General features: G+C 38.5%; 1 protein-coding gene across 1 annotated transcript; it reads left to right on the top strand.

The window, feature by feature from the left end:
• The first annotated feature begins 29 nt into the window (after positions 1-29).
• On the top strand, positions 30-21,287 carry tmlhe (trimethyllysine hydroxylase, epsilon). Its single transcript, NM_001102830.1, has 9 exons — positions 30-68; positions 6,199-6,297; positions 9,228-9,414; positions 11,424-11,600; positions 12,582-12,861; positions 14,190-14,309; positions 16,503-16,739; positions 17,437-17,575; positions 20,241-21,287. The coding sequence occupies exons 3-9, from the start codon at positions 9,234-9,236 to the stop codon at positions 20,370-20,372; spliced, it is 1,266 nt and encodes a 421-aa protein (NP_001096300.1). The 5' UTR covers positions 30-68; positions 6,199-6,297; positions 9,228-9,233; the 3' UTR covers positions 20,373-21,287.
• The last annotated feature ends 5,789 nt before the right edge of the window (positions 21,288-27,076 follow it).

The raw sequence follows: 27,076 nt of genomic DNA, 5'->3' as shown, positions 1-27,076 counted from the left end.
CCGTTCCTGTCTGGAGCCATTTCCGTGGCAGCATGGAAGCTGTGTGCATTAGTCTGCCAGAAAGCAAGGTGTGTATGCTGAGTATTTATTTTACACACTTTTCTTGCGGTATTTTGTTAAACAATGGCATTTTTTTGATGTTTTGCATAGTGTGCAATGTTCTCCCTGAAATACTCAGTAATCAAACGTGCAATATTATCCAAACGTGTTGGTGCACACTGTGCAATGCTGTCCTGTTATAGGCCACCCCAAATATATTGATGTGAAGTAAGCAATGCATTTTTATTTTGGGGAACTAATGGTCTAATGTGCAGCGTACATTGGAGTTTTATTATAGGGGCACCCTGATGTGCTGGTACACAATGTGTAATGCAGTGTTATTATAAGGCACTCCAACGTGCTGGTACATAATGTGCATTGCATTGTTATTATATGGGTTATAGGGTTATTATAAGGCACTCCAACGTGCTGGTACATAATGTGCATTGCATTGTTATTACATGGGTTATAGGGTTATTATAAGGCACATCAACGTGCTGGTACATAATGTGCATTGCATTGTTATTACATGGGTTATAGGGTTATTATAAGGCACATCAACGTGCTGGTACATAATGTGCATTGCATTGTTATTATATGGGTTATAAGGTTATTATAAGGCACATCAACGTGCTGGTACATAATGTGCATTGCATTGTTATTATATGGGTTATAGGGTTATTATAAGGCACTCCAACGTGCTGGTACATAATGTGCATTGCATTGTTATTACATGGGTTATAGGGTTATTATAAGGCACATCAACGTGCTGGTACATAATGTGCATTGCATTGTTATTACATGGGTTATAGGGTTATTATAAGGCACATCAACGTGCTGGTACATAATGTGCATTGCATTGTTATTATATGGGTTATAAGGTTATTATAAGGCACATCAACGTGCTGGTACATAATGTGCATTGCATTGTTATTACATGGGTTATAGGGTTATTATAAGGCACTCCAACGTGCTGGTACATAATGTGCATTGCATTGTTATTATATGGGTTATAGGGTTATTATAAGGCACATCAACGTGCTGGTACATAATGTGCATTGCATTGTTATTACATGGGTTATAGGGTTATTATAAGGCACATCAACGTGCTGGTACATAATGTGCATTGCATTGTTATTATATGGGTTATAAGGTTATTATAAGGCACATCAACGTGCTGGTACATAATGTGCATTGCATTGTTATTATATGGGTTATAGGGTTATTATAAGGCACTCCAACGTGCTGGTACATAATGTGCATTGCATTGTTATTATATGGGTTATAGGGTTATTATAAGGCACATCAACGTGCTGGTACATAATGTGCATTGCATTGTTATTATATGGGTTATAGGGTTATTATAAGGACACAGCGCTGGTATCCATGGACAACCAACTGTGCTGCTACACAGTGAGGCCTATTTTATGCTGTGTAAAATGAAATACACAGAAAAAAATTGTGTAAACAGCTGTGTAAAATAAATGGCAAGGTGTGTTTTAAGTTATTATTATTATTATTAGTATTATTATTATTAACATTTATTTATAAAGCACCAACATATTCTCCAGAGCTGTACAATAAGTGGGTTTCATACATTTTACAAGTTCCAGCAGAAGTTGCTCTAAGAAAAAAAGGGGGAAAAAAATTACGCTGTTTTTTTACACAGTGAAGCCTGGGAATGTGTGGCAAATTATGTTGCCTTTATTACAGCCTAGCAAATCTGCCCCAATGTATACTACGCTTATTATAGGTTTCACCCCAATGTGCCGGTATCTAGAAACGACCCAGTGTACTCACATATAGATCACAATGCTCTGTTATTAAAGGGGCACCCACATATGCTGCTCAAAGAATTCCCAAAATGCTGATACACATATGCAGGAATTCTGGGGAAAAAATGCATTTTAAAGGGATACTTTCATGATTTTATGGTATACTTTTTATTTCTAGATTACACTGTGTACATAATTTACTCTACCATTTAAAATGTTATTCTTTAACCAACAAATGTATTTTTTTTAGTTGTAATATTGGTGTGTAGGCAGCCATCTCAGTGCATTGTGCCTCAGAAAGAGCCAGCACTACACATTAGAACTGCTTCTACCCAAATAAAACTAGAGGAGTCCCAAGCCAAACTTGATTTCTTACTATTGAGTGCAATTCTGATATCTACTGGGAGCTACTATCTTTACTATTGTAACCCCTTTTTGGCTGAAATAGACAAACCACGGCTATGGACAGAGCATGGGGTACATTGGGACTCTCTTTCAAAGGAATGGGCCTTCGCTATATGGAAGGTTTTGGGCTGAATGGTGTTGCTGTACTACAACTCCCACTGATACTGTGTAGTGTTTTAGATAAGTGAGATGGACGCCAGGAGCTCTTGCAGATAAACTGGTAAACTCCTTATTGTCCAAGACATGTTATTGGTACAGGGACCAGTCAATACTCACAGAGACATGCTGATATAGCAGAACCCACTGAGGATAGTAAAGGAGGGTACCACCGGTTTAACCCACCTCTTGGTAGCGTCTAGGCAGGTAAAGTACCTGTCAGCTTGGCACCACTTTGGAAGGCAGTCTGGATAGTTATTCCAATCCTCAGGTTGATAACCTTTAACTCTTGTGGGTCCTACGGCTGGGCAGAGATCAGGGGTTATCCTAGCCTGTATCCTGTCACTAGTCCGTGGCCCTAAGCTAAGGCAACATTGCCGGATGGAAGGAATACTTCCACTATCTTCTAGTTGGGGCTGAGCTGCCCTTACTATATAAATCTGACTGAACTCACTGCTCCTAGAGGGTGCTATAACAAGGACTGCTATTCTGTCTAAGCCTTGTTCACAGGGCCCTGTCCCCGACTTCTCCAGATAGGATGTTGGTATCACTTGGGGTGATATGGCTGTACTGGGGCCTGTTTCTGCCTCCAGGCTCAGTGGAGCTGTTGTTGGATAGCAGACAGGCAGCCAAAGAGAAAGCCACACTTCCTTGCTAGACACTATATGAGTCTGCAAGGGGTGTAGACTAAAGTGCGATAAGCATTATCGCATGCTATTTTGCATTAAAATTGACCCAAAAAAATTTGCAATTTGCAAAAGTATTATCACGTGCGTTAACTCGCATATCGCATGCGCTAAATAACGCATGATCGCAAGGTGTTAATTTTAACGCATTGCGTTAATTCATGTGCAGAGATAATACCAACACATGATTCACTAACACATAGATGAGCTAAATATCGCATTAGTCTGTGCGACTTAAATACAATATATAGCGTTTTTACACAGCAATAGTAGTACTATTTAATAGTGTGCTTAATAGATTTTGACTTTCCTTCTCCTTCAGGTCGCGAAAAATAAGACGCAATAAAAATTTTAATGCATGCTAGAAATAACGCTCGATTTAAAGCACCTTAGTGAATCAACCCTATAGCTTTTTAAATCAGTTTTAGCCCATTGCACATTAAACTCGTGTTTGTAAATGAGCACTTTCTTGTGCTTTAAAGAAGCCATTACCCAGAAAAGAACCATGTCAAAACATAACTGATGTTTGACAAAAAGAATAATAGTGAACAAGTTGCAAAGAGTTACATGGTCAGTTGAGGCCAAGATAGACCTTTCTGGCCAAACTTAGAAATGATATATGTGTGGTGCAAATCAACCTGTGCCCCACAATAATGTCACAAATGAAGCGGGCATGGCGGGCACGCCTATAAATTCAGAATATGGAAGAGGTGGGGAGAGCGAGCTTAAGAGCTCAACCAGAGGCTGCAAGTGATGTGCCGAGTTAGGCCTGGTCCCACGGGTATCTCCCCCAGCAGCCGATCAGCAGAACAATGGGAAGGTAGCAGCTTCCAGTATACTGTATATCAGAATAGCACTCAATAGTGGCAACCTCCCATACTGAGCTGCTTCTTGAAAACATAAGAAACTGGTTGTCAGCAAGAGCAACTGGCAGTGTTATAAATGTTTCCCCAAGCATGATAAATCACGCTATGGCGCAACTTTATATCTAATTTGGTAAAAGCACATGTTAAAGAATAACCAAATGTGCTAAAGCTGTAGGCAGTCACTGCAGGTAAATTTAGTAATGGAAGAGCATCTTTTTTTCTTGGCAGTGCAGGCCACATGGGAGCATGGTTACACCACAAGCCTATGCTTGCCATTACTATAATCCTATTAGTCAGCAGCATGTTAGTTCTCTTTGGCTATATACTTAAAGCTTTACTTTTTAATTTTTACTTTTATTTTTATTTTTTACTTTCCTTTTTGTTGTTTGCTCCCAAACAGCTAAAGAGGAATCTCCTGCTTGTCTGTAAAGCCCAGCCATGCAAAACTGAAGCCTGACCTCGTAGCCCCCCGAACTCTCTCCCTTCCTCAGCATGTATCTGCCAAAGGCATCAGCTTCCTTAATTCATGTTTATTATCAAATTGTCCTTAATGTATCTGCTCACTCATGCAAGTTATTTAGTAAACTTTCCCCTCCACTCACTCCCTCTCTCCACCTGCCTCCGTAGTTCATGCTATTTAAGATTGAATTTAGCTGCTCACTGAAACAATGATAATGAATTTAGCTACTCACTGAAACATTATTTGGATGCCTTTCCCCTTCAGATCCTCCCTCCCTCCCTCCTGCACACCAGCAGCCAGATCAGTACGACCAATACAGAGATCGGTTATTAAGAAAGAGCTGCTACTTCCTTTAAAGATCTTGAACAAGTGGGAGGAAAGATATGCAAATTAATTATGAAGCTTCTACTGCAAGTACTCTGCTCTAGGTTCATTCTAGATGGGGCTGAGTCTCGGCCTGTGGAAAACTCCTTGCCGAGAATCAGCTCCTACCCTGGCATTAGCCTCCTACCTTGCAGGCACACTTGGCAGATATTGACTCAAAGTGACTCGGGCTGACACAATGCTTCCAGGTGCAGGCAAAGTAGGAGCCTGGCATCAGCCTTGCACTGAGTTTCAGCATGCTGATTCAGTCTTTTTTTTAATTTCATACTGTTACCAAAAACAGCAGTGATCATTTTACTGTAGATGTTGGCAGATATTGTAGGAACAGCAAGTAGCCACTCCTGGGGTCATAGGCAGATTTTCAATAAGGCTAGGGGAGGCTAAGCCTCCCCAAACCTGCTTGGCACCTTAAAAAAACAAAAAAAAAACCTTACTCCGTTTCTGCACTGCCCTGGAAACCTTCTGTACCTGCAAGCCGATTATGCTGTGCTCCGACTGGATCGATCTTCTTGTGGATTCTCCAATCAGAGCACAGCTTTCTTGACAGACAGTAAAATTGACCAATCAAAGCACAGATGCGCACAGGGATCGGGAGATTTTGCAAACTGAAGGCAGTGCAGAAATGAAGACTGAAAAGAAAGACTGTAACTTTACCTGAGAACCAACTCTCAACTTTTGCTGCATTTCATCCCACTCCCACAGGTGCAATACACAGGTACTATACCCAGGTACTGTACACAGGTTAATTTTTTACACCAGCAGCAAATGCACTAAGTCTCACATTAGCTGTAGGTCAGACTCTGTATGGCCCATCTTTAGCCTCCCCAAACAAAAAAGTCACCCTCCACCTATGCCCATATCTGTTCAGACCTTTTCCTATTTTTCTTCCAGTTTGCCATTCAAACCACTACCTAGTTGCTAGAGTAAGTGGGAGCCCAGAAATCAAAGAGCTGATAACATTTTAGACTGCAGAACAAAAACTTAAAGAATTGCAACACCACAAATGTTGTGCTGTCTAACCATCAATAATCATAGCTAATCTTAACCAGATTGAATAAAAAAATGTTCAGTATGAATATGCATTTTGATTACATGGCATTTTACATTTTAGGCTGAAGGGAAGCAAATTAGAAAATCAAATAAAAAATGAAAGACCAGTTCAGATTCCCTCATGCATGATTATCTAAATCATAATAAAAGCTAATTTCAGTGTGAACTGCCCCTTTAAGTTCAGAATGTCTACACATGAACATCTTGAACGGTTGGCAATCTTTGACAGAAATATTTGCCTAGTCAAGAGGATTCCTTCTGCTTATTTTTGTCCTGTTAGCTGTTATGCATATCTGGTTGAAATAATGGTTTCTAACTATATAAGGAAAACTTGACTGTAATCCTGTTTACTTATCAATCCACTTTTATGCCTTTAGCAACCTTTGATACATAGCGACAAGGAGAAAAAGTATCCAGTACAGGGTTACTTGCTGGAATCAGATCAAGCTGGACGATAAAAACAGAACAAGACAAAGGTTTGTAATATAAATTGCATTGGGTAGGAGGGTCTATATTTTGAACAGAATATATTTTTGGGCTTATTTGTTTAAGGGGAAGAAATAAGGTTGCCACCTCACCCTTTTAATACCGGCCTCATATTGCATGACTGTACTTTAATTAGTTTAGTCTGCAGCATGCGGGGGTGATGTGGCAACAATAGGAAGAACCTGTTGCACCTTGTTTAACTTGTAAATTGTTGTACATCATAATACACCACCTTATTCATGTAGTACATGGAGCCTTGAAGCTGTAGGACTCGTGGCTATTGTCATTGTCCTCAGGCTTGAAAAGTTATGATATTCTTTGTGGAGGGTTACCAGTCACTACTTTCAATTGAGTAAGCCTATGGGCAATTGCACACAGAGCTAGGGCTACTTAAGAGCCACATGCAGTGGCAAATCCCTCAAAACAACCCCGCCCCCACAGACTGTAAATCGTTTGAATGAGCAGGCATTTTGACCTAGCAAGTTATACACTAACACTGCAGCAAGCTTCACCTTGCACCTGGTTTTGTACCGAAGAGCAGGTCACTTAAACTAACTTACGTTTTGGGGTGTAGCAGAGTGAGGTGCTACAGGCTGACCAGCTGGGTGTGATTAGCCTCATGTAGCTAATCAGTAGGCCTTAAGGCTAATGCCAGACGAGGCGTAGGGCGGATATTTTCGGCAAGCGGAAAAGTGCTTGTTGAAAATACCGCCCTACGCCTTCTACATGTGCTTGCATCCGAATGAATGCGATACGCTCGGGTGCAGACACAGGAAGCAGAAATACGCATAAAAACGCGAGAAAATGCAAAGTCGAGCGTATCTCATTCATTTGGGTGCAGGCACATGTAGGAGGTGTAGGGCAGTATTTTCAGCAAGCGCTTTTCTGCTTGCCAAAAATATCCGCCCTACGCCTGGTCTGCTATCAGCCTTAAGCCCTGCCTGCTCAATCTTACAGGATCTCTGAGTAAGAGAGAGAGAGAGCGAGATAGAGGTCTGTGAACCAAGTGCATGTACCTGTTCAGATTTTGTTATCTGACCGAAGGTCTGTAAATCTTTGTATTTTTGTGTTATTCTGCTGATGTAAGCTGTCCTTTTTTTGTTAAGAAAGACATCCTTTATTTTTTTGTATTGTTGCTGGCTGAATAAAAGCCATTTTTTCTATAAGAGAATTTTTGCTATCTTGACATTTACCCTGCGTGATCCTGCCGCATGGGCCAGAAAAAAAGGTTTGTTTTGCCTTTTGTCAAAAATATAATTTATTAAAACTTCCATATATTCAAGAGCTTTTTAAGCAATAAGAAAGAGTAAAATATTAGTTGCAGTACTAGTTTTTCACCAGAATTATTCATCTAGAGTCATGAGGTATAGCATTTAGTATTGTCTAAATGTAATAAGTCTAAAGTAACAGGATTTGCTGAGTAATTTTCAGAAGTTTACCACTTACATCACAGATGAAACATCTGATAATTCAGGAACTCCAGTTGCTTTATATTTGAAATTGAATAACATTTGACCAACTTATCTATCTCCTAGATATGACAAACCACTTGCTTTATTTAAGAAAAGGAGCTCTAAATATAGCAGTTGTCATGATACATGATACAGTGATAACAATTATGCCCTTTAAAGGAAGGGGGTGCCTAATATTAGGAACCCAAGTGATTGTAATGACAACAAGCTGGTGCTCATGTTAGCAGAAAACTGCACCAGCCCTGGATACTTATGTGTGAGCCATTTTCTTTCTGCTTCTGTCTCTATGCAGATGCACATATGCATCTGAGTGAACATCATTTGGGTCTCACCGCCGACAGGGACCCTGCTTGTGCATGTGCAGTTTAAGCTGATTTCCTGCTAGCCCCAACTGCGCATACGCAAGCAGGGTTCGTATCGGCGGAGACACCCAAAAACTGTTCACTTGAAGGAAAGATGTTGGCCAGGTATGCAGCTGCGCTGTGTGCTCTTTTAGGTTGGGGTTTGCGATAGGGACAGTTTTTAAAGTTAGAGACTATGCGATAAGGGAGAGGTGAGGGGGGTCGAGGCAGGCCAGCTAAGGGTGCTTTTATAGCCAGGGAGAATGTAGTTCTCCTCTAACAAAAGAAGCCGCCATTCTCACTTTACTGTGCATGCATCAGCTGCGGGATTTTTAAGAATAAAGAAACACAAAGAGGATGGCTTGCACAGAAGTACCCTGGGTGGTGCAGTTTTCTGCTAAGAGGAGCACCAGTCTGGGGTATCAGGTAAGTTATTAAATCACTGGGGGGTGATTAATCCTTACCTTCAAATTCTCTATTCAAAGCAATTGAAAAATTACTGCTTAAAACATTAAGAAATATGTTACCTAATAGTATTTTTACTTGCAGGAACAGGATTGAAATTTTACAGGGCAGTCGGTTTTCTTTTTAAGGCATAATCTATTTCTGCATTGAGGGGGAAAATCTGTTCACATCTAATATTTTATAGAATTGTAAGATCATAAAGGCCTAATCTGTCCTGGAGCTACTGCTATAAACACAAATTAACTTATTAATGCCTACAGGGCAGCTACAGTGCAAGCTAGCACAGTTTTCTTGATAGAGGTCTCAAGCATAATCTTATGTCTGTTCATATATATAAAATGTCCATCTTATAATGTCATAAAGATTACCAAATGCTTGTAAAAAATATTTGATCATTTGCACAGAGACAAGGTAATGCTATTTTTTTATTGATTATTTCAATTCATTCATATTAAATGGATGTGTTCATTCTTTCTCTGATATATTTTGTGTCCATTTCTACCTTTTTTTTTTCTTTCTTTTTTCCAACCCTTTTTGTTGAACTCATCAACTTATTTAGTCTTAACTCACCTCTTTCTCGTAACAGCATCTGAATGCAGAACTACATAAATTTGACTCATGTTTCTGATTTTGTCTCTTTAGAGCACAATGTGGTGTCGCAGGCTGGCATGTTTGTATCCAGTGGCAAGAGCACTGCAAAGACACGTGGTCAGAAAACAGGTTTTAAGGTCATCCATCTCTCATAAGAATGTTACAGCTGTACATCGCTGGTTCAGTACAGCACCAGATGTTAAAGTCTGCTCTTGGGTTCTTCACAAGGACCACCTTGGTGAGATGAACATTACTTCTGTAGTAATAATTAACTGCTAACCAGGTTTTGTTTGAAAGACTTTCAGAAAGAAAAAGTTAATGTGGTGCAGTTACATTTCTTTCCTAAGCAGTGCAAGTTATTATATATTTTCAGTAATAAGAGGGTTATACAGTGGCTTGCAAAAGTATTCGGCCCCCTTGAACTTTTCCACATTTTGTCACATTACAGCCACAAACATGAATCAATTTTATTGGAATTCCACGTGAAAGACCAATACAAAGTGGTGTACACGTGAGAAGTGGAAGAAAAATCATACATGATTCCAAACATTTTTTACAAATAAATAACTGCAAAGGGGGGTGTGCGTAATTATTCAGCCCCCTGAGTCAATACTTTGTAGAACCACCTTTTGCTGCAATTACAGCTGCCAGTCTTTTAGGGTATGTCTCTACCAGCTTTGCACATCTAGAGACTGAAATCCTTGCCCATTCTTCTTTGCAAAACAGCTCCAGCTCAGTCAGATTAGATGGACAGCGTTTGTGAACAGCAGTTTTCAGATCTTGCCACAGATTCTCGATTGGATTTAGATCTGGACTTTGACTGGGCCATTCTAACACATGGATATGTTTTGTTTTAAACCATTCCATTGTTGCCCTGGCTTTATGTTTAGGGTCGTTGTCCTGCTGGAAGGTGAACCTCCGCCCCAGTCTCAAGTCTTTTGCAGACTCCAAGAGGTTTTCTTCCAAGATTGCCCTGTATTTGGCTCCATCCATCTTCCCATCAACTCTGACCAGCTTCCCTGTCCCTGCTGAAGAGAAGCACCCCCAGAGCATGATGCTGCCACCACCATATTTGACAGTGGGGATGGTGTGTTCAGAGTGATGTGCAGTGTTAGTTTTCCCCCACACATAGCGTTTTGCATTTTGGCCAAAAAGTTCCATTTTGGTCTCATCTGACCAGAGCACCTTCTTCCACATGTTTGCTGTGTCTCCCACATGGCTTGTGGCAAACTGCAAATGGGACTTCTTAAGTTTTCTGTTAACAATGGCTTTCTTCTTGCCACTCTTCCATAAAGGCCAACTTTGTGCAGTGCACGACTAATAGTTGTCCTATGGACAGATTGACCCACCTGAGCTGTAGATCTCTGCAGCTTGTCCAGAGTCACCATGGGCCTCTTGGATGCATTTCTGATCAGCGCTCTCCTTGTTCGGTCTGTGAGTTTAGGTGGACGGCCTTGTCTTGGTAGGTTTACAGTTGTGCCATACTCCTTCCATTTCTGAATGATCGCTTGAACAGTGCTCTGTGGGATGTTCAAGGCTTTGGAAATCTTTTTGTAGCCTAAGCCTGCTTTAAATTTCTCAATAACTTTATCCCTGAACTGTCTGATGTGTTCTTTGGACTTCATGGTGTTGTTTCTCCCAATATTCTCTTAGACAACCTCTCAGGCCGTCACAGAGCAGCTGTATTTGTACTGACATTAGATTACACACAGGTGCACTCTATTTAGTCATTAGCACTCATCAGGCAATGTCTACGGGCAACTGACTGCACTCAGACCAAAGGGGGCTGAATAATTACGCACACCCCACTTTGCAGTTATTTATTTGTAAAAAATGTTTGGAATCATGTATGATTCTCGTTCAACTTCTCACGTGTACACCACTTAGTATTGGTCTTTCACGTGGAATTCCAATAAAATTGATTCATGTTTGTGGCTGTAATGTGACAAAATGTGGAAAAATTCAAGGGGGCCGAATACTTTTGCAAGCCACTGTAAATAACTGTTCTCATTTTAAATTATCAGAAATGTGTATGTGAAAAGTCTAAATGGCATAAGTATTAATTATAAATATGATCTGTGGACATATCTATTGTCTCACTCTTTTCTTTCATGGGTGAATATACTTTAGGACTCTCTTTAACATAATCTTAATAAATAGGACCTGTGTTTGCCTTTTGTTAGTTAAATCACTAAACAGTGCAGTTCAAGAACACTTTACACTTATTATTTTTTTCTGTTTTTTCAGAGGTACTTTATTCTGGAACATGTATGCGCTTTAATTATGTGTGGTTACGTGATCACTGTCGCTCAGCTTCCTGTTACAATGCCAAAACGAACCAGCGTAGCCTGGATACAGCCACCGTGGATCTTGATATCCAACCTGCACTGGTGCGGGCAGATGAGACCACTTTATACCTCACTTGTAAGTTGCTAACATGTTATATTTAAAGAATCAGTATACAAACTAGATATTTCTCCTCTCTTGCTAATCTAGTCTACAAGTCATTGTGGTACATACAATGGAATGTACAAAAAATAGTTGCAGCTATTATATATCTTACCTGATAATTTTGAGGAACAATTGCCTGGAGTCTTGTAAGCACCAGCTCTATTTGGCGTTACACTTTCCATGTATAGTTGTTTGAGGGTTGGCTGATGGGGTTATTTGATTAATACAAATACAGAGGCAAGGAAAGATTGCTAGGAGAAGTGTCCGTAAAAGGAAAAGAAAGTAAACTCTCATCCACTGATCACATGTTGGTATGGACTCTTATTAGCATTACAAGCTTCTAAAGGAAGTTTCATTTATTTTAGGCTTGAGAGAATTCTGCTTTTATAAGCCAAGAACTGGACAAAAATAATAATATAAAGACTTTAGGATTGCACCTTTGTGTCTCACTTTGACTGGGTGTAACTCCTTGTATGACCAAGTATCAGTGTGTGTGTGTGTGTGTGTGTGACTATGTATACCACAGTGTCTGTGTGCTTATATTTCTGCCTTTGCGTATTGACATGTCGCTTATGACAGGCAGTATTTGTCCAAAAGGTTCAAATGTGCATTTTCAGCTGAAAACTATTCATATCAATAAAAGGAGTCACGAAGGGGATGGCTGAGGTAAGCAATCGTTTCTCTTCTCTCTAAAGAGAAAAGATTGCTTACCCCAGTGATGGTTGTGAGATTTTTGTAACTGTCTTGTTATTATTAATGACATTGTTCAGTATTTTAGTTGTCGGTATAATATATTTTATAATTATAAGTACCTGTATAGATCTATCAGCAGAACCAAGCTAGATATGCAAAATTAAGCATTCAAAATGTTTTCTTCAGTTGAATCCAGTACTTAAATTCATCATGACATGAGCAGTTATATTTGTAACAAAGTAATATTTTCATATTTTACAGGGCCAGATGGTCATATGACCCGATATGGACTAGAATGGTTGGTACAAAATAGCTATGAAGGTCAGAAGCAGCAGCTAGTCCAGCCTCGGATCTTGTGGAATGAAAGGATCTACAAGGAGGCTAATGTCCCATCTGTCAGTTATTCAGAATTTCTGAAAACAAGTGAGGGACTGAGAGCTTTCCTGCAGAATTTCTTGCTGTATGGCATAGCTTTTGTTGATGATGTGCCAGCAACCTATGAGGATACAGAGAGAGTAGCAGAAAGAATTAGCCATATCAGGTAAATTTTAATATATGCCTACTTAAAATGCATATTATGACAAATTAACAGGAAGCATCATGCTTTGGAGAGATAAACATAGCACAGGAGCCTTGAAGACAGAGAGGTCTAAATATTGCACATTTTATTACTTTACACCCTAAGAGCACAACAAGCCCAATAGTGACTGTCTATAGCGTCTTACAGCAGCCCCTCTCGCATATGCCTGAACTCACAGATTGCCAGTATTAAGATTGAGCCAACTTCTTAGCTGATTTTAATAAGGTATCTGTCACTTGTGGGGGTTTTCCTTTAAAAGTTATTGCATTTAAAAACCAATATATGCAGCACAAATCTGTTTCTGAGGCACAGCCCATGAAAACGGTCTGCTAAACTATGCTGGATAGAAGAGGTATTGCTACAGTAACATATCTTCAAGAGATAGCAGAACCCCTCATTACAATCAGCTGATCAAGCTGTACCACATGTTAATAACGACAAACTACATATATTTTAAGGAGGCAAATGTGGTGCCTTTTAACTGACTAAAAAAATATTTTACAAAAATCAGTGCTTTATAGATATGTTAACAATTAGATAATTTGGATCTCCGTACTGTAAGTCTGTAAAACTGTAAAAAATTATTAAATCCATTAGTATTGTTTTACCCCTAATGCAAATTAATTATATCATAGGATTAAGTACAAGGTACTGTTTTATTATTACAGAGAAAAAGGAAATCACTTTTAAAAACTAGAATTATTTGATTAAAATGGAGTTTATGGGAGATGGCCTTTCTGTAATTCAAAACTTTCTGCATAATGGATCCCACACCTGTACTTGATTTGAACTGTCATAAACATAAGGATCTAATTAATGCATTTCTCCTGTTTGGCCATACTTCAGGACAAGAATTCTGGTTTCTCCAGGCCCATCACCTCTAAAGATTTATATAGGATCTGCAGGTGGTTTTCAGAAAGGCTTGTGTTATTGCTTTGTTGGGCCTACAGCACACAAGTGATTTAAGGGTTTTTTTCAGGGAAAAACACTTCCACTCATCCCTTTTAGCTGTCTGTGAGAATCCTAATTGGCCTGTTGTACTGGAGATTTTCAAAACTGTGGAAAGAAATTTTAGGCATTTTAGCTCCATGTGTTTTGTCATGAAAAAATACACAGTGGGCTGGTATACCTGTCTCCCAAGCCTTTCAAAGCAATAATGCAGCCCTTCTGAAAAAACAGCACCTATTTTTTGTAGTACCATAGGTACCATTCCAAGATTGTTATTAAGAAGTGTATTTAGTATTTTAGCGTATGGTATAAAAAAAATGACATTGCAATGGAATTTGCAGGGAAACTATATATGGTAAGATGTGGAATCTTACTTCTGACTTCTCACGTGGAGACACAGCTTACACAAAATTAGCTCTGGATCGTCACACAGATACCACATACTTCCAAGAGCCTTGTGGGTAAGTATCCATTAATATTTTATCTTATTTAATGTTCATACTCTTATTATTTCTGTATAGAGGCCCATTTACCAACATTGGTGCTAATTTGCATCAGTGTACTTATCCAACTAGAAATTAGTTTATATTAACCACTTTAAACATGCAATAAAGCACCAGAAAAATACACTTGTACAAGACTGACCAAAACTATGTATAGGGTAAGTATTTTGCCAATACACATGCATAGCATAGCATGTACATTTTAGGCTGGTAGAAGATTGTTTGGTAGACCTCCCTTTCTGTTCAACCAAATTTTAACAGCTTTTTGGCCAAATCCATAATTTTAGCCAAGCCAAATGCCATGTGTCATATGATGCTGTATAGTCAATATTACCCAAATTTGCATATTCAGAAGAATTGAATTTGGTTTGTATTTGTCCTACTATTTTTATAAAAGATTCGGTATTTAAATACAAAATAATGGATTTACTGCATCCCTACTTTACACTTTCCAGAAGATCTTCTGTGTTAAGGCTTGTAGGCTTGTAGGGCAAGCTAGCATGGCTGCATCTATTTACTAAGATGTGTAAAATACACTACACCTTACCACTTTAACAAAATGCTACACTTTTAAATCACCTGTGTTTCTGAATCTGTACTAAGCTATGTTAAAAGTGCACTGCTTTTTGTATTGCTTTGTAATCAAGAATATCATGAACTTGTCCAATTGACTTTAAAGGAAAAGTAACAGTAAACATCTAAGTAAAAAATCTATTCTACCCTGCACCAATAATTGCCCTATCCTGCAAAACATTTAGTATTTTTAATGCTTTATTACAAAATACCCGTTAAAACTTATGGCGATGCAGGGAAGCATCCACTATGCGGCGATCGATTGATCAAGCCTAGCCTGACTCCTTCCTATACAGAAGGAAGGCTAGGATTGGTCAATCGATCCTCGCATAGTGGATGCTTCCCCTGCATCGCTGTATCGCCTTTTTTCAAATGACAGGAAGCCAAGTTTTATTAATTGCTAAACTCAGTAGGTGATGAACAAGCAGGGCATACCAATTTGTTCGACTTGGTAAAGTTGGTTGAAACTCAATTTTCTTAAGAAAAGAATTTTGATGTTGCTCTTCTCAACACCGTCTAGAGAAACATGTTAATTATTTTTAGCCGACTATAACTGGTTGGCCAAAATAACCTGCAGGTGGTGCTGCTGTTTCAAATTCATTATATTAGCAGTTTAGCATATAAACACCTATATGATAAATACTGCCCTGTCCTTTACACCAGCTCCATAAGTCCATAAGCTAATGTTTGTTTACTTAGTAATTATGATGGACAGGTTAAAATCCTGTGTAAAAATTAATAATACAGCTTTATGACTATCGATTATTTTACAGCCAAAGCTTCCAAATGTGTACGCAGCTTCATTGTAGTACATATTCATGGAAAGCAGAAATTTTAAAATAACAAGTATTGATTTTTCATTTGCTACAGGAATCATTTTTAGTTTTAAAGTTTTATTGCTGCTATTTTATAAAGCATTAGAATGTAGGTCATGAGTCTTGCTAGTCATGATGCCTGGAAATGCAATGTGCAGGTATCTACAAGTATTTGCCATACAGCTCAGTGGGAGCATTTTAGTTCTGTGTAAAAAAGGAACTAAAGCCACAGTATAACCCTTATAATGTGAGATATGTTGAAAATATTTGTTTTGAAATCATTTTTTACTATTTAATTATTTCTATATACAAAATAGCTTATTCCTGCATTGGAGAGGGTGTGTGGGGCTAAATGACAGTCTGCAATGACAAAGTTCAGGGGTGACTAATAAATGTTTCTGTGCTACGATATGACCAGACACATGCAGACAGATTCTTTGGGACAGCTTTGCCAATTAACAGAAAATAAAGGCAATGCAGGTCCAATAGCCAAATCACATTGAGACTTTTAATCATTACAATATTTGTCCCATCTTCTCTCTGTTTAAAAAAACAAAAAATGCATCTTAGAGCTGAAAAGTTCATGCTCCAAATAACAAATATCAGGAAAGATAGGAAATATCACAGCTTCAATTAATATTCTTGATTGCAGTTTAGACCTGGATACAAAATAAACCCTTAATAGGGCCGATATTAAAGCAGAACCCAACTGTATTCTATAACTTTTTAATGGCTTCCTTACATGTTCACTTCTGTTTCATAGTATGCAACTGTTCCACTGTCTGCGGCATGAGGGAACTGGGGGTCGAACGCTGTTAGTGGATGGCTTCTATGCAGCTGATCAAGTCCGTCACGATTATCCAAATGATTTTGAATTGCTCAGCAATGTACCTCTGAAACATGAATATATTGAGAACATGGCAGGAAGTAATAATCACATGGTGGGGATTGGTCCTGTCCTAAATGTTTACCCATGGAATAAAGAGCTTTATATGATTAGGTATGTTTCGGTCCTAAAATAAGATATCTCATAGTGTGAGGGACTTGTTAAAGGTTATATTTCATGTGTTTAATACTGAAGTCATTTAGTGTGATAGTAATGAAAGTGAAAGAAATATGGTGAGACATACATTCTGTGCAAATACTGAACTTATCATATAAAATTCCCATCAAAGTATGAGTCAAAAAACAAAGCAATGGAGAGTGCGGGACAAGAAAATACCTTCAAATGGCCATAGACTTAGGCACAGTAAATTGATAAATGGGTTCTAATACCAAGGGTGCTTTTGTCATGCAATACCACAATGTCAGAAATTTCAGCATGCCCTGCTGCTAGTCTGGTAAAGCATGGTGACCATTGGTAGTCACATACCAGTTATACGAAAGCAACATTCGTTTGACAGTTATGGATTACTAGGCCTGGTACAAATATTGGCTGAAATAACTAATCCAGTGGTTCCAAGAATTCACTATTGATATATCAAATTGTTTTTACCTTCATATTCAGTATAACATGAACCAGGTCATATATTTGCATCTAATGAATACATATAATTACTGTCACACAGTATACTATGCCATTTGTATTTTCTTCTTTCCTGCCAAGTGACCCCTTTGATGCTGTAAGAACAGGACTGATACGCTCTTGGCTCTATGCTAAAAGTGGTCCTGGTTAATGCTTTTGTTTCTAATTCAAGGTACAACAATTACGATCGGGCTGTGATCAGCACTGTGCCTTATGATATAGTACAGCAATGGTATATTGCACATCGTAGGTTGACCAATGAACTGAGAAGGCACGAGAATGAGTTATGGGTAAAATTAAAGCCAGGAAAGGTAAGTTGCTTAAAGATCGACTTCGTTTAACCACCCACCACATTGTTATTTTGTAATGTTCAGCCAATAAACATGCTATTTCTCTGTTTTGGTAGCAGCATCTTTATTTTCCTAAATTGCACAAAAAACTGCAGTTACATAGTTCTTAGTGCTGAAAAAGTGGCATCCCATCCACCCATTTCTGCATTATCCTGTTGTTGCTCTAAGGGTGGTGAAAAGAGTTACCCAGTATCTTTACAACAATAGGTTACACAAAAATTGCCTGGGGGTGGGTTGGGGGATCAACAAAGTAACTAATTAGATGTTTGCTTTCTTACAGCAGAGCAATAAACTCTACCTGCTTACTGTGAACTGTGATTTGCTAGGAATGTTTCATAACCTTTATATCACAATATAGTGTTTTACTTACTATATCTTTCAACCACATGTTTGCTTTTAGTATTAGTCTTGATATAATGTCAGGAAATCTAGAGACCGCATCAGTAGCCTGAGAAAGGTTATTTGTTCAGCTATATAAGGTAATGAATATCGTAATCACGTAATAGTCTTACATTAAGATCAGATAAAAGTAAACTCTGCTATGTTTTTGGTCAAATGTGGTTTTGTCATACACGTGAATGTGAAACCAAGTATTTGCGTTTGTGAAAGGTGCATTAATGGCTGTTTTTTTTATGACACATATCAGTGTTTGCCTACATGTGTTATGGGACAAATCCATTATTCGTGTATATGGTATCACTGCACAACCAGGAACTGATGGTGATGGGTAAAATGGGCATCATTTCTATATTTGTCATCTAATATGCAAAACACCCTGTTTTAAAAATGTTTATTTCCTACTTAGTCCACAAGAAACGGGTTCTCTGTATATTTCCTAAGTAAACCAAGATAACAAGCATAGATGTACTGGTAAAATGAATGGATTTTGTTACAACAGCACTACCTGCTGGTCAGTTTTCAGCAGTGATCCAGTCGAGGAATGTGTCAGGAAAAAGCAAAAGAGCTGGTATGGGGTTTTTCGGGTTAGGAAAGAGGTAAGAAATGTTTCTAATGTTTTTCCTAAACAGAATAACATCAGATCAGCTTTCTTTCTGCTGACAAGTTCCTTATCTGGCTCATGGTCGGAAACGCATCATCAGATGGTTATATTAATGGTGCATATATCTCTTATATAGAACTACACCCCCCAGGTCGAAAAGCCCCTTTAACTGGCCTGCCTCGACCCCCCCCCCACCTATTCCTTATCACATAGTGTGTAACTTATAAAAAGACTACCAATAAAGAAAATCCCAACCTAAAAGAGCAGAGCAGCGTACCTGGGCGCCATCTTCCTTTCAATCAAACACACTTCAGTCTTTCCGCCAATATCGACCCTGCTAGAGCATGTACAGTTGGGGCTAGCAAGAAATCAGTTCAAAGCTTATATTGTACATTGCTATCCATTTTCTCTATAGTTACAAATGTACTGTATTAGAAAATCTATGCTCCCCTTGATTTACTGTCTTTCATAAAAAGTCCTTGATTTCAGGCCTGCACACTTACTAACACTGTCGGGTGCTACTAAGAAAGTAATTCAAACTAACATTTCTTAAGATACCTGTGCAAACTACTCTTTTTGTGTTTAAAGCCACTTTTAAAAAAGGACCTTACACAGGTCACACTCCCTAACAACTTCATCAGATACCCAAAAGGAGCCCCTTTTATTGTCCTTTTATCAGACATGGGGCTCATAACTACAGGAGGGCTGTAGTAGTAGGGCCAAACTAGGACAGTGCTCCACCATCAGACCTCTCATCTGCTATATTGTGAGACTTAAGGTCCCCATACAGAGGCCGATAGTAGCTGCCGATTCGGCAGCTAATCAGCCCGTGTATGGGCACTTCCGACGGGCCTGCCCGACCGATATCTCGCCTGGAATCTGCCAGGTCTCGATCGGGCAGGTTAGAAAAGCTAGTCGGATCGGGGGCCGCATCGGCTCGTTGATGCGGTCCCCAGACCGAATTTGCCTATGCCCATCATTATAATTCGATCGTTTGGCCCCAGGGCCAAACGATTGAATTATTCTGGATTCTTCCGATATCGCCCACCCGTAGGTGTCTGCCAGTGTATGGGGATCTTTACACATCTGCCAGTAATAGCAGGCCCTTATTTTATATTAACCTGAAAAGCTATAAAACTTAGCACTTTCTTTTTGTTTTTTTACTTTACCTGCCATTCAAGTCTTGCAGGGTTAAAAACATAATAAAATGGGGTATATAATCCCTTAAGGTGCATCTGTTCCTGGGATGTTTGGGACCTACCAGGGCAGCAGTCTCAATTGCCTCCCCCTCACATGCTGCATACCCTTTGCCTCCTTTCTCCTCCTCCTTAACTTGTGGCTTTGAGCAAGCAGGGGACTGCTCGTAGCATCCATGGGGAGTGTCTGGGTCAGCAGGGCCCATGAAGGCTGGGGCCCACCATTCTCATAGTTATTGGATCAGAGTGATGCACCTGAATTTCACATCTACTTTGGTAACCACCAACTATTTTTTTCCTTATTATATCCAAGTTTACCAATAGTATTGCCACAAATCTCCTGGGGCCACTGCAGGGGAGTGCAGTTCCATTTCATTTTAATTTAACTAAGCTTTTCATTAATCTTATTTCTGGTTATGTTTCCCCACAGGTATTGTTTGTTGATAATTGGAGGGTCTTGCATGGACGAGAGTCCTTCACAGGATACAGACAGATTTGTGGCTGCTATCTCACACGAGATGATGTCCTGAACACTTCACGTTTACTTGGACTAAAGGCTTGATGGCATCACGACTGTAAAGTTGACATTCAGACCAAAATAAGCTCACAATGGAATTTATTTTAGGATTTTTTTTATTGCAAATCAGCAAGGAAAACCTGATTCTTAAAGCCTGTGATACTTCATCAGGAATACACAATATTGCAGCATACCCAAAGGCTTTAATATTTTTTAAATTGGCACAATATTTTAAGGGTTTTTTTTCTTTTTTTTTTAATATATAGAATTGTTAAAATAATTATTATTTTAACTTCTTAAATACATTATTGCAGATATAGACAAAATCTGAAACACAGGAAATGTTGGATACAATGTACTTTCCTTGCTTGAGCAGTCACCCCATAGAGGTGTGTAAAGTTAGGGCTAGATGGCTTTCTTCTAGCTGACTACAAATAGCTTGCTCTTTTCTGTAAGAGGCAAGCCACATAGCTCGTAAGTTATGAGTATAATTTATCCCATAGGAAAAAAATGTATTTGTAGGCTTCTGCAAGTAGATTGTTTAGTACTCCAATTAAGGACAATAAGGACCACAGCCACACTCTGGCCTATCCATTGCAGCCCGCAAAAAGGCTACATCCATAGTAAAGGAAAATCTGGAAAAACTTACAGGGTGTTGTACTACTTTGAAGATACAAGATACAATTAAACATTAGGAGAATAATTATTTTCTTATCTGTAAAAAACACATTTCTTGAATAATTTTAGGAAGATTTGGACAATTTACAGCATACTCTGGGAGTAAATTGTACTAATTGTATATGTAATTATATATAAAGTATAATATAATTTTGTGTATCCCTCTCAACACTTCACCAGTGCCTTTCTTGTCCATGTTTGCTCTTAAACTACCTATTAGGTATCCTCTGAATGTTAAATGTCACTAACATGCATTTTATTAAATTTGGTACAGTATTACAATATTGGTAGTCCAATGTATCCTTGCGAGGCCACACCATGTTTAGAAGTGTGAAACTAAAATGCTGGGATAGGGAAGCAAGAAGAAAAGCAAAACTGCCCCTATTTTTTTTTTAATACTGAAATCCTATCTTGAAATGGCAACTACTAGAAATGAATGGACTCAGACTTGTTTTGCTATGCAACAAAGATTTACATTCTCTTGAAACAATCTATATATTATAGTCCTTAGAACAGGTTAGGTACCCACAGAATGCAATAACAAAAGGTATCACTGATATAAAGGGGTCATAACCAAGGTACCATACATACACAAACACCCTGGAGCCAAAAGGAATAAATACTTAATTAATGGCACAGACTATTAAGTGGTGTTATTTAAATAACTTGACATCACATGAGCATAAATACATTTATTGTATGAGTTTAAATACATTTATACATTTATTATATGAGTATAAATATATTTATTTAAATTGTATACATGATATATATATATATATATAGAGAGAGAGAGAGAGTTTTTTTTTTTCTCTTCTCCCTCCTATACCAGTGCTATTTATCCATGGGACATTACTCTAATGTAAGATGGTAATAAGGAAACCAAAGGTGCAAGAAAAGAATCCTCATTCATGGATAGACTTGTGGTTAAGCCGTTAACGCCAGAGACAATAGGCTTGTGAAGGGAGTTTACCAACTCTTCATGAACCTTTAGAATGTGATAAAAGATAAAGATGGTAACGCAAACATTAAGCTCCAATTCCTTTTAATAACAATCATATGTTTAGAATTACATACTGTATCAACCCCTTCATCTTTTATAAATACCAGTCAGGAGAGGTTACCAGACTATTTTATAAGACTATATATCACAAAGCCTCTTGTATGTTCACAACCACACTGCCACTTTTTCTAATGACTATAACTAAATTATTCTTCAGACTGATAAGAGAAATATTTTCCTTTCTTGATAGGTTGTCATTATATATATTGCACCATATTTTGAGCATTTTTACTATGTCTTCTGCTATGTCTTCTTGCTGAATAATTCATATATGGTCACACACATTCTCTAAGGTTGAAAATAGACTGGTAGAGAGTCACTTAATTTAAAATTACCTTTCCCCTCTAATTTATTATCTAAAGAATCTGATGTAATTCAGGAACTGCCTTAATATTTTGCATATCAATACTTTTCAGGACCAAAGAATCATCTTCTGCCTTTTCTTGACACTTATAGACATCAGAATAATTTATGTTATTCTTTCTTTACTTTCCCATGAAAATATTTCTTTAAAGGTGAAGAAAAAGTATTTCTAAATGTTAAGCTACTGTGGCCCACAATTGCTTTATTAGTTTTTAGAAGTTCCATGCCTTCCTCGTCTGTTCAATGGCATCTATTTTTTGTTTCTTTGCTGATTTTTGGCATCCTCACTTCCTCTCCCTGTTTTAAACCTAAATAAAGCACATGTACAATATTTTTTTACACTACTCCCAAGGGCATCATTCTCCTCTGACATGCACTAAAAAAGTGACAATCACTTAAGCTATATGCCCATACAAACTGCCAAGTACTCAGTATGTCTATACAAAGCCCGCAGGACTTAAAAAGTGTGCATTTAAGAAATGGCAAGTGCTCAGACAGTATATCTGTGTCTGGGAAATTCAGTTACCAGAGGCCACTTGAATTCAAAAACAAACTTTATTTCACACAAGCTCTATAAATTCGGAGCTTATCAGAGAGTCAGAACCATGAACAAAGAAATCACAGGGTTTTTATAGACTTTTACTTCCTTACTCTTTCCCATGTAAAAGGGGGTTACTGGTGGGAGAGATACACACACACAGAAAAACAAATAACTGCTCTTACAGCCAAACAGGTGGTTCTTCCCTCAAGGCCAGGGTAGTAGTGACCAAGGCTAGCTTGAGAACAGAATTCACCTAAGTTGGGGGGGCTGCATGGGGGAATCTGCAAACAGAATTTTATTGTCTTTCACCTGTAATAAGCCCACAGCAGTTAACAAGTATGCAGGAAAGAAGCATTTCCTAAACTCATTGTATAGCAGCTGTCTTAGTGAGGGGAGCTGTGATATCGTTGTGTAAGGTGTTGCATTGGCAACCATTGTGTGGATGTCACAATTATGTGAAGTGAAGGAAATGTTTTTTTCTGAAACAGACAAGAACTCAAAAAAGGAAGCAGGGCATATCTGACGCAAGTAGTTATTTCTATTAACAGAGATGAGAAAATTATGCCAAAACTGAGTGCAAAGTAGTGCTGTGGGCATATGTTAGCTGTTATATTATTTGTTATATATAACAAATACAGATATGGTTATTAGATTTTTCTTCGCCTTCAAAACCAACTTCTAATGAACTTCTGAATATCTAAAAATAACTCAAAAGTACCAACATCATTTTTTGTAACTGTTTTAAAACCTTAACTATAAGTGACACTTCCACATTTGTCAGTACATAACCTGACAAGTGAACAATAGTATTTGAAAGTTGCAATACCTTAGTTGTAACATTTGATTTTTTTTTATTGTCTTTTTACAGACTTGTTCAGTGGTGATAAACTTACCTCCCCTAATCCCTCTCTGTTCCTTCTCTTTCTGGCTCCAGAACCTTTTAATTCTCAATCTCTTTTTGTAGCATTTTAAGATATACATACATACATTTTAAATCCTGATTTGAGACTTCTCTTGCTCCTATTTACCCTCATGGATTTTCTCTTTAGGTCAAAAACAGGTGATTAGTTGCCCCGATTTTAAAAATCTGCAGTATGGCATAAACTGCTAATCTGATAGCTGTTGCGATTAGTCGCTGCAATCAGATTTTTTAAAAGCTGCGGCAACTAATCACCTGGTCTGTCCTCGTACGTTAAAAGGCAATGTAACATCACAGCTTCCTTCCCCTTAATAGGGTTATCTTTCTAGTGAAATAATCCCTTATCAACAAAATCCTTATAAGCAGGCACAACTTTGGGTCTGTTCCATTCACTTAGTTTGAACTACTTATTTATTTCCATTAACATTTTACTTCCTTAGTTTGTAAATTTGCATCTAACCTTATTTTAACTATGAGGAAATGTAACATAATGGGCCAGAACAAATGTCATCAACATTTTGTTTAAAATGATGTCAAACATGGGGAATGTGGGAAACCTGTTAAAGCAGATATGCTTTAGAGCTGAACCATGATGTACTCATAAAAGCGTTTTTCAAATGCCAGATGCTGTGTAGTGAGATTAGATTGGAATTCATTTTATTATTGGTATTTCGAGGGACCTTTACAAATAAATTTACCAGACCAAAATTTGTGAAACGAAAAGGACAGGAAGAGTAATAATCAAGTCATCATTCCATACAGTACCGCTATAGGGTCGATTCCGTGTTCTGCTTCTCGTGCTTTCCTGGAACTAAATGTCATGCTCTTTGTGGCCTGCACTCAGAAACCTCAGAGCTTGTTCTCACTGTGCAAAGCTTCTCAGATCATGATAATTTCCAGAATTGCCCCATAAGCTGCCTGCATCAAACAAAGCATTTAAAAGAAAGCATCACAAGTTTTATTTAGCTAAGAATTATAACATTTGATTTAAAGTAAAATTTAGAAATGCTGGTCTGTGGAGACAAGTTTATAGACTTGTAGAGGAAACTTCCGTGACTTCAGCAAATCGCGGCGCCACGTATGCCATCCCACCGGTGATTTACATTCTAGCCGTTGGGAGGGCATTTCGGGGAGATTAGTCGCACGCGACAAGGGAAATTTGTCACACGATCTCCCCGTGTGTCACAGTCCTTAAGAAGAAAAAGGCATTTTGGCATTTTATTTCAACAGATTAGCCACAATAGTGCAAGCTAGAACACTATATTCTGCAGAAAGCTTTACCATACCTGAGTGAACAGCCCTAGAAGTTTGTTTAAGATAACAGCTGCCATTTTAGCTTGGTGTCAGTAGCTTCAGTGCTGTAGCTCAGATTACACAGCACAGTTTGGTGGGGGAGCGAGAGACTCCTGCCGTACCCTGAAGGTTTTTCTGAGAGCAGGAAGTCTGACAAAGAAAAACATGTATACACAAAAGAAGAAAATAAATCCTTTGTTTCTTTTGAGAGAAGACTCAGTGCAGCTTTTCTGTGAGTGCTTATGGCTTTATTTACATAGACCTTTCTGATAAAGCTTACTTAGTTTTTCACCTTTCTTTCTCCTTATAGTTCTTCATCATTGCGAACTGTAGAAGTTGCCACAGGTAAAGCACTTGAATTGTTTGCTTGCACAAAAAAGCTGCCTTCTGTATTTTTATGATATAAAGGAGAAGGAAAGGTAAAGTCACTTGGGGGTGCCAAAATGTTAGGCACCCCCAAGTGACTTTAATCGCTTACCTTGTACCCCGGGATGGTGCCCCTGTTAGGAGAAAACAGCCCGGGGTACCTGGAGCGCAGCGCTTCCTCCTTCCAGCTTCCCTTTCCGAAAATGCCAGCGGTCGGTGCATGCGCAGTAGAGTGGAAAGCCGACTTCTCTGTTAAAGTTCGGCTTTTCACTCTACTGCGTATGCGCGTGCAGGGAACCAGGAAGAAGGAAGCGCTGCAGGTACCCCGGGCTGGTGCTGTTCTCTCCGAGCAGGGGCACCAGCCTGGGGTAAAGGGTAGGCGATTAAAGTCACTTGGGGGTGCCTAAAATTTTGGCACCCCCAAGTGACTTTGCCTTTCTTTCTCCTTTAAGTGTTTTACAAGAAACAGCAGTTCTCAAAAAAAATATTTTTGACACTCACTGCAGTGTAATAATACCAGAAATTTTGTTTGTTTATTAAAGGAAGTCTCACATCTCAGGCAGCATGGTGGTGAACAAAAGCACCCCTGTTCATCTATATAACTATCTATAAACGCAAATGCGGATCAGATTAGAACTTGATTTTCTTACACAAATCTTGTAACCATCAGATGAACAGTTTGAGACTGTGGGTATTAACACAACTATGTACATGTGCATTTATTTTCAAAGTAACATCTGACTGTCTCAGTATTTGCATTTAGGCCATGGAACACTGAGAGTTTTGATTGGTAAGATTAATAAGCATCTTATTGTGAACCCTTTTCTCAAAAGAAAGCACTCACCTAAAGCTTGGAAAAGGTTCAACACTCCATAGATCAAAATTAAGTCAGAAATTGTTTGCACTGCTAAAAATGTTCCCATGCTGTGCCTAGTGATAGATATGAGAATAACACCCACACAGAAGATATAGGAAATCGCCAAGTCCCACCAACTTGGGGAAATTACACTAGGAGAAAGAATAGCTTATTTGAAAGCAGTTCTATTATACAGTACCAGCTCTTTCTGAAAGCAGAAGACAAGGCACAATGACCTCAGATGGCTGCCTCTACACGAATATTACATTAAAAAAAGACATTTATTGGTTCAAAAATAAAATTTTAAATGGTAGAATGAATGGGAAACCTGTTATCCGGAAAGCTATGAATTATGGTTAGGTCAGCTCCCATAGAGTCCATTTTCATCAATTCAAATTTTTAAGAATGATTTCATTTTTCTCTTTAATAATAAAACAGTACCTTGTACTTGATTCTAACCAAGATATAATTGTTCCTTATTGGAGGCAAAACAATCCTATTGCGTTTATTTAAAGTTTAAATCAGTCCTGTCCAACTGGCGGCCCGCGGCACCCCCTCCCTTTGTGGTCCCCCACCTGTCTGAGTGCTGTGACTGCTTACCTTTGTGTAAGCTTTAAAGGACAAGGAAAGGCAAAATCTATTAAGCACACTATTAAATAGTACTACTATT

Source organism: Xenopus tropicalis, chromosome 8 (genome assembly GCF_000004195.4).
Source record: "Xenopus tropicalis strain Nigerian chromosome 8, UCB_Xtro_10.0, whole genome shotgun sequence".
Taxonomy (NCBI): Eukaryota; Metazoa; Chordata; class Amphibia; order Anura; family Pipidae; genus Xenopus; species Xenopus tropicalis.
The sequence above is the reverse complement of the archived record's forward strand: the minus strand, read 5'-3'. Positions and strand labels throughout refer to the sequence as shown.

Excerpts from the sequence above, each read along its gene's own strand:
- tmlhe (NM_001102830.1), top strand. The coding sequence starts at position 9,234 with ATGTGGTGTCGCAGGCTGGCATGTTTGTATCCAGTGGCAAGAGCACTG. Across the intron at positions 14,310-16,502 it reads TACTTCCAAGAGCCTTGTGG|TATGCAACTGTTCCACTGTC; the intron begins GTAAGTATCCAT and ends TCTGTTTCATAG. Across the intron at positions 17,576-20,240 it reads TAAAATTAAAGCCAGGAAAG|GTATTGTTTGTTGATAATTG; the intron begins GTAAGTTGCTTA and ends GTTTCCCCACAG.